At 42.3% G+C, this 20,729-nt stretch overlaps 1 protein-coding gene across 1 annotated transcript in view; it reads right to left on the reverse strand.

Moving 5' to 3' along the window:
* Nucleotides 1-1,924: 1,924 nt before the first annotated feature.
* Nucleotides 1,925-20,729, reverse strand: part of mapkapk3.L (MAPK activated protein kinase 3 L homeolog) — a 33,357-nt gene continuing 14,552 nt past the window's right edge. The window contains exons 2-10 of the mRNA XM_018258978.2: nt 9,371-9,510; nt 7,946-8,010; nt 7,628-7,707; nt 7,294-7,420; nt 7,009-7,084; nt 6,474-6,598; nt 3,726-3,811; nt 2,376-2,456; nt 1,925-2,273 (exon numbers count right to left, since the gene is read on the reverse strand). Of these exons, the coding sequence (XP_018114467.1) occupies nt 2,121-2,273; nt 2,376-2,456; nt 3,726-3,811; nt 6,474-6,598; nt 7,009-7,084; nt 7,294-7,420; nt 7,628-7,707; nt 7,946-8,010; nt 9,371-9,510 (933 nt within the window). The 3' untranslated portion in view covers nt 1,925-2,120. The remainder of the gene's footprint in view (nt 2,274-2,375; nt 2,457-3,725; nt 3,812-6,473; nt 6,599-7,008; nt 7,085-7,293; nt 7,421-7,627; nt 7,708-7,945; nt 8,011-9,370; nt 9,511-20,729) is intronic.

A 20,729-nucleotide genomic window follows, 5' to 3' on the forward strand; every position in this document is an offset into this window, starting at 1 on the left:
CTTCACTCAGCAGTTATGAGTTTGAAGTCCCTTTTTATTTGACAAAAAAGCAAGGACTGTTAGTAGCAGTTGTTTCATACCATCCCAAAGCCACAGTCTCCAAACAAGGTCTTCCGTTTTAATGCTTTGTGAAACATTCTGGAATAAAAGTGTGTTGGAATTGTGTGCAGGGACCCATAAGGTTAAAATCCCCTACTGGTTTGGGCAGTATCGGTGACAGATGCTCTGGCCTGGATACAGTGTCAGACTGGGGCACAAAGGGTCACTAGAGAACCTGATATCAAGGGCCCACCAACAGAGCACTTCAATGTTCTCTTCTTGCTGAGAAACACATTGATATTCTCATGTCTGAGAGATTCATTGTTCAAGTGTATCGTATGAATATAGCATAGATACTGTTTTTCCAAATGATTTGCCCACTAGATGCCAGTTCACTGAAGTATGTGGGAAATATTTAATACATGGAGATGTCACAACAACCAGTGTGGCAGCCTCCAATTAGACACATCCAGGACTAATTCTATGTGTGCAGCTGTGAGCTCTTGTGTCTCCTGTTTGTTGTGTTATTGACAGAAAAATTATATAAGTGAGTCCCTTTTAATTTTTATCAATGGTGTATGACCTGGATCCGCAGGTTAGAATAAGTAACAATAATTACAACCAAATTGTACTTCCAGCTAATGATTATGCCCCTGAAGAAGCCGAATGTTACATAACATTTTTTTTTAATTGAATTTTATTAAAAGCTACGTTTTTGTTCTCAGATCGGAACTGGTTAGCTGGAAGTACACAGGCATTACAGGGTCTCTAAGTAATGTCTTTGGTGTTACTTCAATTTGGTTGTAAATATTGTTGTGTTATTGCTAGTAAATGTTTAATAAGAACCCAGAACAGCACAATATGGATACAGACAGACTGCAGAGTACAGACGGATTTACATAGCGGGCACCCCTAGGCCCGCTGACGTCCGTAGCCCCCCCCCTTGTATTCGCACAAATTGTCATCAATGGGACCAGAGCAATGGGGATTGGCGCACAGGAAATTTAAAAAACTATTTTATCTCCTGTGCATCCCCAGTGTGTCTGAACCAATGTGGGTGTGATTGGGCAGCATGCCGCCACCTAAAATCCTGCCGCTCTAGGTCCGGGCCTTGTGGCCTTTCCATAAATCCTGCCGCTTACTTGCCTCCTGTCAGAGCTTCTTCACCCAAATAACACTAGAAGAACAGTGCACAAACTGTTAGATTATTGTGCACATTGGGGAATCTATTAATTCTTGTCTCCCCTTTACACTGTGCAAATTCTTCATAAGAAACTCTTCCTAACAGCCTGGAAGAGCCAGGTACAGATAGGGACCTGTTATCCAGAAGGCTAAGAATGCTTGGGACCTGGAGTTTTCCCGAATAAGGTGTCTTTCCGTAATTTTGATCTTCATACCTTCAACAATAAAATCGTGTAAACATTAAATAAACCCAACAGGCTGGTTTTGCTTCCAATAAGGATTAATTGTATGTTCGTTTGGATCAAGTTCAAGCTACTGTTTTATTATTACAGAGGAAAAGGAAATAGTTTTTTATTTTTTTTAAAAATTTGGATTATTTGGATAAAATGGGAGATGTCATTGCTGTAATTTGAAGCTTTCTGGATAATGGGTTTCCCGATAACAGATCACATACCTGTATTGCCTATATAGTATATAGTGCCATTAGTACTGAACATAAACAAATGTCACTCTTTGTGCTTTATTGTGAGAGTGCAAAGAGTTGTACCTATAGGGGGATATACAGGAGGGAAATTGCAAAAAAAACTAGTATGCAGAGATGCCACCTAACTCCACCTAACTCCATGTTATCAGGAAGCTCATGATCCTGTCCTGGTGACAACCACAATTACCTCCATAAAATGTAGCAAAGACGCAAGACCCATTTCTGTTACATAAATATGTATATTATGTACACAGGGTTTTTCCAAATTTCTGCTTACAGAATGTTCTACAATACATGAAAGACCTTAAAATGACAAACAAAAGTCCAGGAGATTCAGTTGCGCTGGAATCACATAACATAAAGACCCAGTTGCCGTAGTTCCAGCAGTTTTCCAAACGCTAATCCTGGAACAGTCTTATTGGTTGTTACAGCTGGTAGGGTTCGGGTTTCCATCATTTTGTTTTTTGCGTCGTTTGTTGAGGAGTTTATTGGTGGAGGAGTTTAGATCTTTGATCTTTACCTGGTCATAATCTACTCTCATTGTAGCCAAAGCGCTCGTCATCTCTTCCTAAGGTAAGAACAGAAAAGGGGAGAAATAGTGAGTATCTGGATTAATAAGGATCATCAGGATCTGGCCATGCAGAACATAATTTGGTTGCCAGTCACTCACCTTAACCTCATCCCAGTGCTCTTTGTCCTCCTGCAGAACTCGGGCTGTGTGCAGAGGAGTCTGAGGCACCACCATAGATTGCTGCAACAACAGTAACAATAAGATATGTCACTAAACAGCACCTTCATACACAGCATTCATGTCACATTCATGGTAACTACATATATAGCACCTACATGCATGGCACATACATAAGTTAAGTAGACATGGACATTCAATGCTTTCAAGAAGTCATCATTATAGTTTTGAAATTAGGAGACCGGTGCCAGAAAATCATTTTTTGTCAAGAGCAGTTGTTAAAATCAATCAAGGCAAAGGGTGAGATCACTGTGTCTATTTATGACAAAAAAACGGCCAATATTTTTGGATACTTTTAAATATATTACATACTGGTATTATAAGGACATACAGTATATACACTGTATAAACACTGTATATTTGTAACTGCGAGGGGCGAGATATTCTTCTTCATTCAGCTAAGAAACATTTGAAAATTCTCATCAGAGAACATCAGCAACATAACCATTCAGGGAAACATGGACATTGTAATTTAAGGAGGACTGGCAAACTGGTGACTGGTGGTAAGCACAAAAACTGGCAACTGGTGGTAAGCACAAAAACTCTGCATCCAGTAACATTAACTTTGCAAGGTACAACATGGAATATAGTAACTTGAAACACTTTTTGGACAGACTTGGAAGGAAAAGGACTGGCCAGCTGTTAACTCTAAGGGGTCTTGGCTAGCACACTTATGGTGACTATATATGCATAGAGCTGGTTTTGCTATAGATGACCATACTAACTAGCAATTAGGGCATGTATGGCAACACTGTGTAGATAACCAAATTATATACAGCCAAAGAGCTGATAAGATAACCATAAGTTGTAAATAGCCACCATAAATCTCCCTGTGTCTTAGATATCATATGCAAGCTGCAATATCTACTAAAAAGTTAATGAATAATTTAGCTATAAATAAATTAATAGCAGCATTGTGTAGCCAAAAAGTGTCATTTTTCTGCAATGGACTTAATGAGCTCAGTATATACTGTACAATGAAGTGTCTGTGCCAAAGATTCAGACATATTTTTGGAGGATTGAGAGAGAAATTCCACACTGCCAGTTCTTAATACCCTCTACTATAAGCGATCTTATTCTTTCTTCCTTGTTTCCATGGACCACAAAGATTTTTTCCATGATGCATTCTGCATAATGGGTGGATAAAGGTGTTTTGAACAATGTAAACCAAGAAACTATAAGGGTATCCTGTCAGACGTACTTTTCATTTTCATACACTGTAAGGAAAGAGAGATACAATTCAAGGACTGTTTAATAGGCAGTTGAACGTACATTTATCCATGGATGGTTCATGAATTGGATAATAGGCATCCTCTCAGTTGGGTCAGTATTCAGCAACTGTCGGATCATCTGCTTGGCTGAAACACAGAGAAAGGATAGCGATTACTTGACTGAATGTTTCTCAAAAGAGATCATTGCATTATTTGCAACAGAACCCCAGCCCATGCCTCTGATATGATGATTGCAAGCTGTCTGCCGTAATTTAGTTTGAACCTCACTTCTGCTCTCTTTCTGCTGCTCAGGTATGGGAGCCAGGTCCTGGTTAATAGTACTTATGATGGTGGTATATGTGATGTTATTCCTACTGCTGTAGTTGGCAGGTTCATTTTTGTATTCCATTTTCTTGGTTGGAGTTGATGAGACACTGGCAGATTCCCAGCAAGAGGAGCCAGATCCCAACATCTGGAGTTCCAAACAGCACAATATTTAAGTCAGGAATCAGTACATTGTGTATGAAATACTGACAAGTTATAAAACGTTGTACCTAATGTGTAAAATACTGGCCAGAGAGACCCTGTTGACTGATGTATACCCAGGACCCCTTGTCATCTAATGGTGACATGGGAAGCACATGGGAAACATGGCTGGATGTGTATAGTAGTGTTTTTTTCTTTGTTTAGGAAAGATTGGGAAGAGAGGAATGGTGAATGGCATCTCATATCACTTGAAGGAGTATAAAATGAATATTAAAGAAGAATCCCAATTACAGAATTCCAATTACAGATAGAAAATAATGCACAACTGGGCACGATAAAAACCGTTGGAGATTTTAATTATCTGGTATAATCTAACTGCCAGCATAACAAAGGGGGGCATATTTATAATAGCTCTATGCCATTTCATACTGCAGAAGCTCCAGCCAGAAATAATACTATTTTATATGTCATAATGGGATTTTCCAAAGAACCCAGTGAGGAATAGGGTCCATAAAGTCTCATTGGATATGACAAAAGTGTACATTGGCCAAACGTTACGAAGGCATATGTGTGAATGTCATTAATACATTACTAGTGAGTTAGTCTGAGTGTTTCTGCTTCTGCCGCTGTGTGCCATGGTCCACTGTAGGGTACTATGTCATCCACAGTGTTACAGTTGCTAGTGGAATACAATTCCAGCCAGTTTGCAACCCCTATCTGTATTCAGGGAGGTCTGTGTAGCCTGCACCTCCCAGAAGCTCTAAAGCACTGCAACAATGAGTGCAACAAGGTGTTTCCATGAGCTTTTAATGCATCAGTTGCCATGGTTACAGATTCTATAGCTGCCATTTGCGTGAAGGCAAGATAATTGCTGTTTTTAGTACAAAACACTTTAGTGTGTGTTATATTGGGCAGGAGAAAGGCACAGCTATTGTTCCATTAGCTGAGGTGACAGTATGCCAAGATTTTCTCTGTATAGTGTTGGTATGCTAGGTATGTTTGAATTGTAAGCTCTTTTCTAAATGCAGATTTATGCTGCAGGCATCACCAAGGATCCAAGTATAAAGCAGCAATATTCAGTACATCTGGCTTGAACCTGAAATCATTTTAGAGATTTTCCAACAGGATTAAAAAAATACACATTCAGGCAGACAAGCTTGGCAGGCAACAGAAAACAATACAGTTTCCTGATAACTGGGCGTGCAATAATAATTATTATTACTGACAGTGAATTGCTGTTTCAGAGTCTTTCTTCAGAGTAATTGTTGTTGGAGGTCAGTGTAATCACATTCTCCCTCCCAGGTAAAGGACATGGAAAAGGAAAGAGCTATGTATTTAGCGAGGGGTTCCTATGTGTTAGGCACCCACTCTAGTGATAGACCTTGCACCCTGGAATGATGTTCCTGCTCTTTTAAAAACAAATTGGTCCAGGGGTGCTGCTCACTTGCTCAGTGATCTCCTACCACTTCCCAAGGATACCTTTTTGTTATTGGCAAACTTTCCAGTATTTTTCCCAAATTGGTGCATGAGCATAGGAAATGTGCCTGTATATTGTGCTTGTGAACAGCCCTGAGCTGCCGCAAGATATCCTTGGAAAATGCAAAAAAGATGCCGTGTGATGCTACAAGAAAGTACCCCTGGCTGGTGCATTTTTCAGGAGTGCAGAAGGGTCAAAGGTTAGCGACGCCGACTATAATTACTGAGGTTTGCCTAAAAAAATCCTCTCACATATAAGCAGAGGCTATTAAAGAGATACTGACACCTGAAATTAAACTTTTTTTTACATCTATTATAATATTGGCTTTGCAAGCTAATTCTAACTTTGCCATAAAGTATTTGCTTTTACATTAACTGTCTGATCCCCCATGTTCCTGTATGAGGGGGCTGCCATATTTGTGCAGCAGGAGTCCGTTAGCATTAGAAACTGTAACTAACAGGCTGAGATGGGACAGTCAGGTTGGCAAAGTCAGAGTGTCAGAGAGTCAGGCTTAGGAACTTCAACTAACAATCATATACAAAAACAAACCTCTCAGCAACAAATGATCAACATGACCTATAGGTAACATTTAATGTACATTCATATGCTAAAATTCATTTTTTAGTGTCAGTATCACTTTAACTTGGGGAGGGTGCTAATTATAAAGAGCCTTCGGTCACATTTATCCACATTTAAATCAGGGGAAAGGTATTTGTCTGGCCCTTTGTCAAAGGTGCCAACACACATGCCAATATACAACATTACGTTTTTACTTTTTGAGATAAATATGTTCCCATATCCCCCAAACCAATAAGATGAGGCTTCTGTGATGCTCTAGGTCTGTACCTTCCTCTGACACATCATTCCACTCAGGTGCTGGAAATTCATACTGTCCCATACGAATCCGTTTTTTCATACCCGGGGAGATGGCCTGACCTGTGTTAGAATAGAAAGGAGGATACCCACAGAGACTGGGGGAGAGACAGAAAGGGGAAAAGAGACAGAAGACAAGAATTATGAGATGAGAGTGAAGGAAAAGAGTAAAGAAATGGAACACAAAGGAGGTATAGCAAGTGAGGAGTCAATGCAAGAGAAGTCAAAAGGAAGACATAATGGAGAGGGGATTTGGAGAAGACAATGCAAATGAGGCATATATTATAAATAGGTGTCAATTAATGAGAATGTAGGAATAAAGAAATAAAGAGGTGGGAGAAAGAGAAAATGAGGTTAACAAATAACAAACAAATATGAGGGTGGTGACAAAGAATTGATGGGAGTGAAGGTATTAGGATGACTGGCAGGGATATATGAGCAAATGCAGGTGAGCCCACAGCACTGTATCTCTATATTTGTATAGTAAAGTTTGGTGCAAAATACTCACAGTATATACATAATAACTCCCAGTGACCACATGTCGCATGACTTATCATATTTTTCTGGACCCAACACTTCAGGGGCTGTTGGAATAGAAAGGAGCAAGAAGGTTACTGTGGTTCATCTACTGGTTGATTCTACCGTTGGTTATCCCTGCCCTAACAGGTGCAAGTGCAGTATAAACACTTATGAGATTATTATAATCTTATTTCCAACTTCTGCATCGGATATATGGATGAAGCTCATTATAGGTCACTGGGTAACCTAAGAGGCTTTAAGATCTGTCACTTACCCACATAGTATGGTGTATAGCATGGAGTCTGCAGTGCATTCTGAACTGTCGTTTCTTTGGAAAAGCCAAAATCTGTGATTTTGAGCTCTGCATTGCTTTCCTTTTTGGTATAGAGGAGATTTTCTGGCTGGAAGGACCCAAGACAACTTATTGTTACTCAGATAGAAATAATATGAGACAGAAAAATAGAGATGTATTACCTTGGTTGCCAATAATAAGACACTCATGAAAATTACATAGACTGAGAGGCATATAAATAAATACAATAAACATGTGGAAGCAAGACTGTCCCAGGCATTGCTGTTAGGGTGATATGACTAATGTCTGAGCTGACCTTGACATCCCTGTGAGCGATATTCATTCCATGGAGATGCTGTATGGCCATTCCTATGTCCCGCATGATCTCTGAAGCCTCTAGCAGAATGAGAGTGGTGTTAGCAATGTCATCAGAGTGTAGTGACTTATACCTTAGACTCTAATGCAGTGGCAAACAGTCATTCTTTCTTTGTTCTGTCCCTTTAACCTGACTTTCTGCCGCCCGGGGCTCTGTCTCCCACCCACAGTAAATGACAGAAAGCTTTGTTTGTTCTCAGTAATCAGGCTTGTGACCCCAGTATGGTGTGATGGTAGGCCATTCTTGCTGAACCGTTACCTCTTTCAGTGAATGCTTGGTCGCCTCTCTTCTGGATACGAGTGAACAGCTCCCCACCCTGCATGCTGCCAAGCACAGGCCATAAGAGAAAAAGAAAAATGTAAAACAGATGCGTTGATGGTGTGTATCATGCAGGGCCAGGAGGTTTTGGGGCCCCATGAGGTCCTAATTCGTATACAATTTTAATAAATATTGGTAAAACACATCAACCTGTAGACATTTTGGGGGCCTGAAAAATAATTTGCTGTGGGGCCCAGTAATATCTAGTTATGTCACTATGCAGGGCCCAAGAATATCTGCTGCTGCAGAGTTGGGTGTGGAAAATGACAATGGAATCCCAAGGTTATACTAAGCAACCATCAAAGATCAAAGAGGATATATTTTTAAAAGGAAGACTTAGACTGTCCTAGATCTGGAATTGAAATGTGGCCCCCAAAGTGTGGTGAACTACAAATGTGGATCTGGCTGAGGATCCTGGGAGTTGGAGTGAGACTGGTTTAGTTCAGTAACAGTGATCAAAACACTGGTGCTCACCAGCAGCTAAGATCAATGGAAAGTGCCCCAGCTGCTTTGCTTTTGGGTGGCAAGCACAGGTTCTGCTCATACTGCTGCCAATGGAAAGGCGCAGCCATAGTCATACCAGTTATTTGGATTACCAAGTTTGAAAGCAGCAATCATAGCACTTATGTCTTGCACGAAGAGTTGCTGCAACTTGTAGCTAGAAATAGATGTCAATATATTCCAAGGGGGAAATGTGACATTGCATTTAGTTTGTAACTGTCAAACTACTGAGATTTGCAGCGGAATGCTTCCCAGAAGAACAAAGCACACCCAGTTGCCTGAATGCAGAAGACATTCCACTGACAATCACTTATCAATGGCTTCTTAAAGACCTTCCCACTTCTGTCAGCAAGAAGCAATTTTTCTTGGTATTCTCATCACTGCTAATAAATGTTTGGGTGACTATTACAGGTTATGAGCTAATGATGTTCCTTACTACTTCATAGGAGATGAACTGCACAAAACTGCTAGTATTGTGCCCACCATTGCTTGTGACATCAATCAAAATGTTTTGTGCCCAATAGCCCTTAGACTAGTGATTATTAAATGTGAGGGGCCCAGCCTGAAATCTGAATAAAATGCATATTTTGTTCACGTAGATGCTCCAAAAATGCTCAGTTTATTAGGGTAAAACTTGGGTTGAACCGTTATAATCTTGGAACTATGACTGAATGACTGTTACAAGAATGTTTACATATATTCCTAACCTGGTTATAAGCTAAAAGGGACCCTGACCAAATGCTGGACCTCAAAAAGTCAGAAACCCATGCATGCCTTTCTTCAAAAACGTATTGTGAGCACACACAATATAAATCAGCCCCCCTATGTTCTATGCAGGTGAGGATTTGAGAATTTGGACCATACCACTCCATGACAATGAGCAGGCATCTCTTTGAGCGATGTATGTTTTCATACACATCTAGCACATGTACAATGTGTGGTCCTCCAGATGCTCTGATGTGACACTCCACCTCTCGCCGAGCTTTGGGGCTATCATACAGGATCTGTGGAGACACACATTTCCCTGTTAATCAATGTGCATGTATGCTGTAATATACCCCAGCGTAGGTATTTGTGTTCAGTGAAATCTCAATTTGACATCCCCTGATTTTGTTTTCCCTCATTTTACATTGTTGTTTTGTGGTCCCACCTATATATTATGCCTAATACATTTCCCTGATTTTACATTTCCCTGGATATGTCACAGTTTTTTTCTGTTCCCCTGGAAAACATAAAATGAGGGTTCTACTGTATATCATACCTCTCAACTGTCCTGTTTTCATCGGGATGGTCCCACTTTTGACAGCTCAACCCACACTCCTGCATTTGTACTGAAAAGTCCCGACTTTCTCTGCACTGAACAGCCAGAAAAAGAAACAAAGTTTCTTACTTAATTGGCTTTTTGCAGATAGCCCAGAACAGTCTACAAAAATGGTTTATATCAAAAAAGATATATGTCCCAAGGCCTCTTAGAGTTAAAACAAAATAATTTATTGATAATCACATTTAAAAAAGTATTCGGTACATACACGCCTATGACTAAGCGCCGGAGGGTGCGAAACGCGTAAGGTGGGATATGTGGGGTAGTATGTACCGAATACTTTTTTAAATGTGATTATCAATAAATTATTTTGGTTTTACTCTACGAGGCCTTGGGACATATATCTTTTTTGATATAAACCTTTTTGTAGTTTGATTGCCTTTGGAACTGGGGCGGGTCCCTTCGGCCTGGTTGAATAGTCATATGGACTCCCGATCCCTCAATTGATATAGCCCATAACAGTCACCAGGTGCAACTTAGATTTTTAACAATTTAAGCAAATAAGTAATTGTAACAATTTAGATAAGAAGGTCCCTTGGGAAACGTTAGACTCACAGCTATTCACCTTCATTAGCAAAACTGTAATAACTGAAAAAAAACAAAGAAATATGTTCAAACTTCCATAACCTGCCAAATGTTGTAAAATGAACATGGTAATTAGGGGGTGTGGCCACAAAAATGGGAGTGGTCAAAAAATTGCCGCGCTACGCCTTCTGAATGTTTTTGTCCCTCTCGTTATTTCCAAAATGTTGGGAGGTATGGTATATACATGACTTAGTAATCTCTGGAGGCCTGTCAAACCTGACACAGTACTTTAATCGACATTGTTCAGAATGTGTCAGAGTCAGTCAGGCATTTCCATCTTGATCAACAATGACTGATTATATTACCAAGAACTAACTACTGTACATTGATCGACCACTGTTTATTGTATTTACTACTTTACAGCATACAGAGGCTATTACTTTGAACGCTACCACTGTACAACACTGCACAGACAGCAGGACCCCAGTCCTTATTCTTTCATGAAATTTTTCCCAGCACCATGGGATGGCGCTGTTATTCTCTGCTATTTTGTTAGTAAATAGTAACCATGGATTCAAATGTTAGCATTATACACCTGAATAGATGTCAGCTTTTGAAAATAATTTACAAGGACAGGTAACGTAATAGTAGTAGAGTAATGACAGGTACTAATCAGGGGTCTGCTGTATGAAAACAAGCATCTGATTGTCTGCAATGGGTAACTCGACCAGCAGCAAAAATTCCACTTGTTATTACATTTCTGGACATAAATAATCTACCAAATACCATTTAGGATATGCTTTGTTGTCATATTTATAACGTGGAAATCTTCTAAGCACCCCTATTTAATAGCAATTCAGACCAACCCATGAGAGCTGACTGCTGCATTTAGAACCACTGACATTTTTCTGTGCAGTTGGTGAGTTTTTTTTTTTTTAATGAGGAAACTTATAGGAAAACTTGTTTTCAAAAATGGAGAGGGAACACCAAATAAACTGGGTCTACCTGGCAGCTATGTCCTTTAATAATTCAGGTGCTTCTCCAGCACATTTCTGTTACATCCCCTTGCATCCCACCAACAGCCAATAGCAATGAAAGTTGTAGTGCAACAACAGACAGGTGGTCAGACTGTTATTACATGGTTTTAATTTTATTGCACCATAACATTGTCACAAGTTCTCATTTTAGGTAGTAGGTATGATAGGGGAGGTTCCCTTTTCACTAACATAGATGACAAATTGCTTCAGATTAGTGTGCTATAACAACCAGTTGCATTATTTACATTCTCTTGTTCTGTAGCAGATGGATCAAAACCAGTTGCTTCTTTATTGGCATGTCCCCTTGGCTTGTAACCACTGAGCTGAACTATGAAAAAAATGTCATTAGACTCAGAGGATATACTGTCATTACATGTCAGTCAATATACTGTCATGAGATATCAAGGGATATACTGTCATTAGATGGTATGGGGATATACTGTCATTACATGTCAGTCAATAAACTGTCATTAGACTGTCAGGGGATATACTGTCAGACTGTCAGAGGGTCATTACATGTCAGTCAATAAACTGTCATAAGACTGTCAGGGGATATACTGTCAGACTGTCAGAGGATATACTGTCATTACATGTCAGTCAATATATTGTCATGAGATTGTCAGGGGATATACTGTATTTATATGTCAGGGTATATACTGTCTTTATATGTCAGGGGATATACTATCTTTATATGTCAGGGGATATAATGTCTTTATATGTCAGGAGATATACTTCCATTAAACTGTCAGGGGATATACTGTCATTAAACTATAAAGAGAGTTTATCCCCTGACAGTTTAATGGGTCCTTTTAAACACTTTTTTCCCATAAGTGCCTACAGTTGCAACATTCCCAGCTGGAACACTGGAACACTTTAGGCCAGTGATCCCCAACCAGTAGCTCATGAGTAACATGTTGCTCCCCAACCCCTTCGATGTTGCTCCCAGTGGCCTCAAAGCAGGTGCTTATTTTTGAAATCCAGGCTTGGATGTTCGTTTTGGTACTGTGAAACAGAGTTTCCTGTAGGCTGTCAGTCCACATAGAGGCTACCAATAGTCAATCACAGCACTTATTTGGCACCCCAGGAACATTTTTTCATGCTTGTGTTCCTCTTCAACTTTTTTTTACATTTGAATGTGGCTCACGGGTAAAAAAGGTTGGAAGCCCCAGCTTTAGGATAGGCAATGCCTCCAATCTGCCTTATGCAGCAGCAGACCTTGAAGTGTTTTTTTTTTTTTTGCTCAAGAAAGTTTTATTAGAAGAAGTACAACACAGGGAAATTTACAGGCAACAAAACAAAAAAGAAAAAGGCATATTTTTATCAAAAGGCATACAGTTAACCATGCATCTTAAATAAAACCACATTATGATTACCAGTGACTCTAAGTTACTGCTATTAATACTGCTGGTATTGCTGTTGATGTGGCCGTTATGCACACATCCTGGGCTTAGCACCCAGAGAGGTCCAGACACTGTGGGTGCATAATTGCATCCGAGGGAAAGGAAACTTAAGGAAACTTAACAGTCTAAACTGCCTGTCCAAAGTCGCCATATTTGTATATTTTTGAGCAGCTGGCCTTTCCTGTCAAGTGCTGCCCTCTCCATTGCTGCCTCATTATCCACAGCATTTTGCCATTCTTTAAAGGCCGGTGGAGAGCAATCTTTCCAGTGGAGGGTTATTAGTCTTCGGGCCTGAAATAGTGCTTTATTGATAAAAAACAGGGTATATTTGTCCAGGGATACATCCAGATCTAAAGTTAAGAGACATGTTCTAGCCCCACCATCGCTCCACCCCAGGACGGCAGTTGATAACCATGCACATATATCTTGCCAATACTGCCGGATAGCCGTACATTCCCACATAGTATGCAATAGGGTGGCCACCACATTTTTACACCTAAGGCACATTGGTGATTGGACTGCCTTCATAAAATGTAGCCTCTGCATAGTGTAGTATGCCCAGTGTATGAAATACAGTTGCAGCAGTCTGTGCCTTTGGGACACAGAAACAATAAAAGGTGACCCAAGTATCCTCTCCCATTGGTTATCTGTAATTGGACCTATCTCCCCTTCCCATGCCGCCCTAGCAGGGAGCTCCGGGTCCCTATAAAAAGGTTTATGGAGCTGCTTGTAAATAGTAGAGATCTTACCCTTTTGGTTTATGTTCAGGAGAGTATGTATTATGGGCAAGTCCCCCATGGTGACTGGGTTCCTAGTAGCCTGATTTCTAAGGGCCATCCTTAGCCTATGGTGTGTAAACCACTGTGCTGTGGGCAAAAATCTTGTTTCATGTAGAGTTTGCATCTGTACTACCTGACCATTTTCCCACACATCCCTCAGGGCGGTTAGCTTAAGCGTGTCCCAAATTTATGGGGGTTTGGTTGAAATTCTGCATTACCCCATATAGGCGTCTGGGGCAGGTATTGATTGTAACCGATTATCTTATGAGCTTGTTTTAACACTATTGTTTGTTGCAGAACCAGAGTTGGAGTGGCTTTGTGGGGTTTTTTGAATAAGAGGGACAACCATGGGGACTCTGGGAAGCCTGTGATTTTCCCCCAAAGTTGATACAGTGGTGGAGACAGATCCTGGTGAACCATTGGGGAAATATGGGTTGCGCTGCTACATAGTATAAAAACATATCCGGGATGGCCATCCCCCCTCCATCCCTCGCTCTCATTAGAGTGGTCAAACGGAGCCTAGCTCTGGAGGTACCCCAAATAAATTTTCAAAATATATTGTTTAGCTTAGTAAACATTGTTTTGGGTATGCGGACTGGGGAGTATCCTAAGATGTACAGTAATTTGGGCAGTATAAACATTTTCACTAGGTGAATGTTACCCGCTGGGCCAATTGGCAAGGTCCCCAGTTTTTACATTTGTCCTGTATCCATTGTATCAACGGGTCAAGATTTAAAGCTATTTACTGTGTAATAGGGAGAGAGATTTGAAACCCCAAATATGTGAACCTGTTAGTAACTTGAAGCGGCATTCTTGCAGAGATTCACCCTGCACCCCCTCATCTAAGAGAAACAGATTAGATTTGGCTGCATTCGTTTTCAGGCCTGAGATGGAACCAAAAACCTCTGTGAGCTCGGTCAGGGCTATTAAGGATGGACCCCTGTCCCCCAGGTAGACCAGGGTGTCATCCGCGTATAGTTGCAGTTTTTCACATTGGCCTGCTAGCTGGAAACCTTGTATATGTGGGCTTAAGCGTACAGCCTGGGAAAATGGCTCAACGGCCAAGGAAAACAAAAGGGGGGACAGTGGGCACCCCTGACGTGTGTCCCTTGTAAGAGAGAAGCTCTCTGTGTTCAAAGCATTTATGCGGAGTGTCGCCCTGGGGTGCCTGTACAGCAACTGAACCATCCCAACAAACCTGGGGCCAACCCCATCTTATATAGAACCTGCCACAGATAAGGCCATTCAACCGTGTTGAATGCCTTGGCTATATCCAAGGCTGCAATAGCTCTGGCTCCCTTGTTCTCATGCGGGGCTTGCAAATTAAGGTACAGGCGTCTAGTATTTAGGGCAGTGGTTTTGGTCGGTATGAACCCTACCTGATCTCCCTACCTGATCTGGGTTGACTAAATGGGTAATGAACTTACCCAGCCTCCGTGCCAATACCTTTGCATACATTTTAACATTTGCAGTCAATAATGAAATGGGCCTAAAGAACTCACACATTTGGGGGTCTTTTCCTGGTTTAGGTAGAAGTATGATAGCCGCTTAATACAGGGATTGAGAAAAGTGGCCGGCCCCCAGAGCTTCCTCGTATAAGCGTAGGAGTCAGGGTCCCAGGATGCCTCATAAATTTCAATGGGGAATCCAGAGGCTTTGCCTAGGGGGAATGAGTCTATTGCCTCTTGTATTTCTATTGCAGTAATGTTCGCATCCATGAACTCCCTGAAGTCCTGCGGCAGCACTGGAAGTTCTAGTGGATTAAGAAATTGCTCAATTTCAGAGTTGGTTACCTGTGTTTTAGAGGCATATAGGTCACTATAAAAGTCGACTAGTAGCCCTTTAAGTTTGTCAGGCTCAGTGTGCAAGACACCTGCTGGGTCTTTTAGAGCTGGAATGGAAGGTGGGGAATTGTGTACTTTAGCTAAGTGGGCAAGTAGGCGACCTGGCTTTTCCCCATGTTCAAATATGTCAACTTTTGAGAAGTTATGTTTACTCTGTGCTTTTTGCTTAAGATGTTGTAGGTATTCCTCCTGGGTGTCCCTCAGTTTCTGCAAATTTGTTGCCGAAGGGCTAACGCCCATTAGGGTATCAAGCTGAGATAATTGCTGCTCAAGTGACTGTTGTGAAGCTAATGATTGTTTTTTATATCCCACAGTGAAGAAACGGCTATTGAGAAATTATCGGAGCTCACCCTTGCTGTAGCGTGTCGGCCGCAGGTCCCGCGATATCTGCAAACAGTCTCTGTGTATCGCCGATCAGCGCTGGTCCAATCTCCCCTCAGGACTCGCTACACAATTTCTTTTGAAAAGTGGCTTTTATTTTGGCTCAATAAGTGATAACAGGCAGTGAGTAAGTGGTACAAGCGGCTTTTATTTTGGCTCAATAAGTGATAACAGGCAGTGAGTAAGTGGTACAAGCGGCTTTTATTTTGGTTCAATAAGTGATAACAGGCAGTGGGTAAGGGTTACAAACTAGTTTGTACCACTTACCCACTGCCTGTTAACACTTATTGAGCCAAAATAAAAGGCACTTTTCATAAGAAATTGTGTAGCGACTCCTGAGGGGAGATTGGGCCAGCGCTGATCGGCGATACATAGAGATTGTTTTTTATAGGCCATTATCTCGTCTGATATTGAGTTTCTTATTTACATTTTTAGAGAGTCCCAAAAGGGGAGAATACAGTCTGTGTTTAAATTAGACTGCACAAAGTCATTAATGGACTTCTCTACTGATTCCTTATTATTTAGTATATTGAGCCATATAGGGTTGATGGATGGCCGTGGACGAGACAGTTTGGGAGATTCATTTGTAGTTGCAAAGGGGCATGGTCTGATATCCCCCTGGGAAGGTATGAGGCTCTGCTTATGTATGGAGTCATACTAGATTTGATAAAAGTCAAATCAATTTGTGACAATGCTAGATAGGAGGTTGTAAAACATGAAAATTGGACAGTATTCGGGTTGCCCGCTCTCCAGGGGTCTATCAGAGCCAGGGATGCCAGGCATCAGTCTAGCCAATTGTGTTTTAATGGGCAAAGGTTTTGGATGCTTGCTCAGTCTGTCCAGGGATGGTGCTAGGACTTCATTAAAATCTCCAGCCACTACTACCAGAGCATGTGGAAATTTGGCCAACTGGTCAGAGAGAATATGTATTACTTCTGCCACAAAGGGGGGCGGGATGTATATATTAGCTAGCAGCAGTTCACAGACATATATAAATCAGTGCAAAAATATATCTACCTCTGATATCTGATGTAAGAGACCCAAATCTAAATGGAACAGACTTGCTTATCAAAATGGAAACTCCTGAGGAGTGGATGGAGTAAGGGGCGTGGTAAGTCCAACCTACCCAGGGCCTTTTCAGTGCCCTCGTCTGTGTACTTTCAGGAAGTCCATTACCAGCCTATGCTTAATTGGGCAGTTTAACCCCCTCACATTCCAACTTGTTATAGACAACGCCATTTCATCCTAGGGAGTTTACTGTTACATGCATAGTCACGTCCTGCCTTTCCTGTTCCCCTTTTACTTCTCTGGGTATTAGATTGTATCTTGAGCATTTAACAACAAATAAACATATGAGCAAGTATGTCATGGTCAAACAAAAATTTCTGACAAAATACTCTCCCCTTCGTCCCCCCTCCCCTTCCACCCCATCCCCAACTGGGGGTAGAACTCATGACTTAAGTGAGGATAACTGTCAGTGCAGTAGTGGCACTGTAACCTGGCCCTAGTTGGGACTGTGGGCGGGTGCTTTATAGTAAAGAGAAAAAAATAGAAAGTAATATGTGGTGCTCCTCTCTCCCGAGCTGTGGGTAACCAACTTGTGTGGCTTCAACAGAGTGCAGAGGCACCCATTAGGTATAACAGCCAGTTACTTGTAAAAGGAATGAACTCAATAAGTGCCCCAAACTTAGGTGGTAAAAAGGGCTTGCATCGGTGTTAAGCACTGCAGTAGGACTCATTTACTTGCCTGAGCCACAACAATAAAGGTATTACAGCGGTGAAATGTTGTTTGCATCCAGCCATGCATTGGCTTCTTTCGGGGATGTGAAGAAATGCGATGCACCATTAGCAATGACACGCAGGCGTGCAGGATACAGCATCGCGTAGACAAGCTTGGCCTCTCTCATCCTTTTCTTTGTTTCCCAAAATTTTGCCCGCTGCTTCTGAACCTCAGCTGAGTAATCCGCATAAATGGAGATAGTTGCCGACTGGTGCCGGATGGCTTCTTTTGAACGCGCCAGTGCGAGGATGGTATCTCTATTGCGGGCATTGAGTAGACAGGCAATGAGGGGTCTTGGTGGGGCTCCCGGCGGAGGCAGCCTAGTCGAGATTCTGTGGGCCCTTTCCACTGCAAGTGCATTGGAAAGATTGTCATGGCCAAACACTTCCCCCAGCCATGCCTCAATAAATGCTTCAGGCTTTTCTCCCTCTGCCTTTTCTGCAAACCCCACAAACCTTAGATTGTTACGCAGGAGGTGGTTCTCGAGATCGTCGGCCTTCGTTGAGTTGTTACAAGCGGGCCGTTATATTTTGCGTATCTGCTCAGGTAAGGGGTTGCACACGTCCTCTAATTCACTCACCCTCAGCTCCGCTTCAGAAGTCCTATCTCTTAACTTTTGCAGGTCTTGCTTTATTATGGAGAGATCAAGCTTAATCTCATCAGTTTTTGCATTGATAAGGGCCGCGCTTGCCTCATTAGATCCCATGATCTCTTGCAGAATATCTTGCAGAGTGGTTTCGTTCTCTGCCTGTGAAGAGGGTGAGGAAGGAGCACTGGGCTGGGAGTCTGCGCCATCTTGTTTTTCTTTGCGGGCAAACTTCCCCAGCTTTGCTGCTGCTAAGGAGGCCCTTTTTTGTGCTCTATTTTGCCCCATAACTGCTCTCAGGGGTAGTGGTGCCAAAGTGCTTCTTCTTGAGCTGTTTTGCCAAGTATATTAGTAGCCTGTAGCAGAATAACAGTGGCTCAGGGAGAGGAGTTCAGCACGTCCGCTCACACCTCGAAGTGTTTCCCTTCTTTTTTCACATGTATACTGTATCACATTCAACACCCAGCTGTCTCCCATTAAAATCACTCTATGTAGAACTTAATGCAGCTACTGCAACTTGTTTGTGGGGCAAGGTTTCCACCAAGCCTCACCAAATGTGCTAGAAAGTCATACAGTGTGAGAGTATAAGCAGCCCATGGTGATTCTCAGCACTTTTATGACAGCAGGAGTATCACTACGATTAATCAGAACAGTGATGCACAAAAGTTTGTCTTTTATTTTGGAGTTTTCCAGGTTTCAGACAGTAATTGATACAGTAGTTCCTCTTGGCTTCTGGCAGGCTGCATCATAACAAAACTGTCATTGCAACAATGGGATGGGAGTGGGCAGAGGTCATGCATATGGTCCAGAAGAGTTGTCTGTAGGGGTTATCCCTCTTGCAAAAAACATGTGAACTTACCAATAATCAAAGCAATTACCATTTGTGATTTTAGCCCCCCCCCAAAACAACAGCTCACCACCTCTTCCTGTTATTTGCTGGTATCCCCACTGCTACTACAGACACCATCTCTCTACTATACCTGCTATACCACATCCACAGTCCCTTCCCAGAGACTATTATCCCACTGCTACTACAGGCACCATCTCTCTCTACTATACCTGCTATACCACATCCACAGTCCCTTCCCAGAGACTATTATCCCACTGCTACTATAGACACCATCTCTCCCTACTATACCTGCTATCCCACAGCTACAGTCCCTTCCGAAAGACTATTACCCCACTGCTGCTATAGGCACCATCTCTCCCTACTATACCTGCTATCCCACAGCCACAATCCCTTCCCAGAGGCTATTATCCCCCTGCTACTATAGGCACCATCTCTCCCTACTATACCTGCTATCCCACAGCCACTGTCCTTTGCCAGAGGCTATTATCCCCCTGTTACTATAGACACCATCTCTCCCTACTATACCTGCTATCCCAAAGCTACAGTCCCTTCTGAAAGACTATTACCCCACTGCTACTATAGGCACCATCTCTCCCTACTATACCTGCTATCCCACAGCCACAATCCCTTCCCAGAGGCTATTATCCCCCTGCTACTATAGGCACCATCTCTCCCTACTATACCTGCTATCCCACAGCCACAGTTCCTTCCCAGAGGCTATTATCCCCCTGCTACTATAGGCACCATCTCTCCCTACTATACCTGCTATCCCACAGCCACAATCCCTTCCCAGAGACTATTACCCGCTGTTACTATAGGCACCATCTCTCCCTACTATACCTGCTATCCCACAGCCACAGTCCCTTCCCAAAGACTTTTACCCCCCTGCTACTATAGGCACCATCTCTCCCTACTATACTTGCAATCCCACAGCCACAGTCCCTTCCCAGAGTCTATTATCCTCCTGCTACAGTAGGCACTATCTCTCCCTACTGTACCTGCTATCCCACAGCCACAGTCCCTTCCCAGAGGCTATTGTCCCCCTGCTACTATAGGCACCATCTCTCCCTACTATACATGCTACTCCAAAGCCACAGTCCCTTCCCAGAGACTATTACCCCACTGTTAATATAGGCACCGTCTCTCCCTACTATACCTGTTATACCACATCCACTGTCCCTTTCCAGAGGCTATTATGCCCCGCTACTATAGGCACATCTCTCCCTACTATACCTGCTATCCCAAAGCTACAGTCCCTTCCCAGAGACTATTACCCCACTGTTACTATAGGCACCGCCTCTCCCTACTATACCTGCTATACCACATCCACTGTCCTTTGCCAGAGGCTATTATCCCCCTGTTACTATAGGCACCATCTCTCCCTACTATGCCTGGTATCCCACAGCCACAGTCTCTCCCAGAGACTATTATCCCACTGCTACTATAGGCACCATCTCTCCCTACTATACCTGCTATCCCACAGCCACAGTTCCTTCCCAGAGACTATTATCCCCCTGCTACTATAGGCACCATCTCTCCCTACTATACCTGCTATCCCACAGCCACAATCCCTTCCCAGAGACTATTACCCGCTGTTACTATAGGCACCATCTCTCCCTACTATACCTGCTATCCCACAGCCACAGTCCCTTCCCAAAGACTTTTACCCCACTGCTACTATAGGCACCATCTCTCCCTACTATACTTGCAATCCCACAGC

This window comes from Xenopus laevis, chromosome 4L, assembly GCF_017654675.1.
Source record: "Xenopus laevis strain J_2021 chromosome 4L, Xenopus_laevis_v10.1, whole genome shotgun sequence".
NCBI lineage: Eukaryota > Metazoa > Chordata > Amphibia > Anura > Pipidae > Xenopus > Xenopus laevis.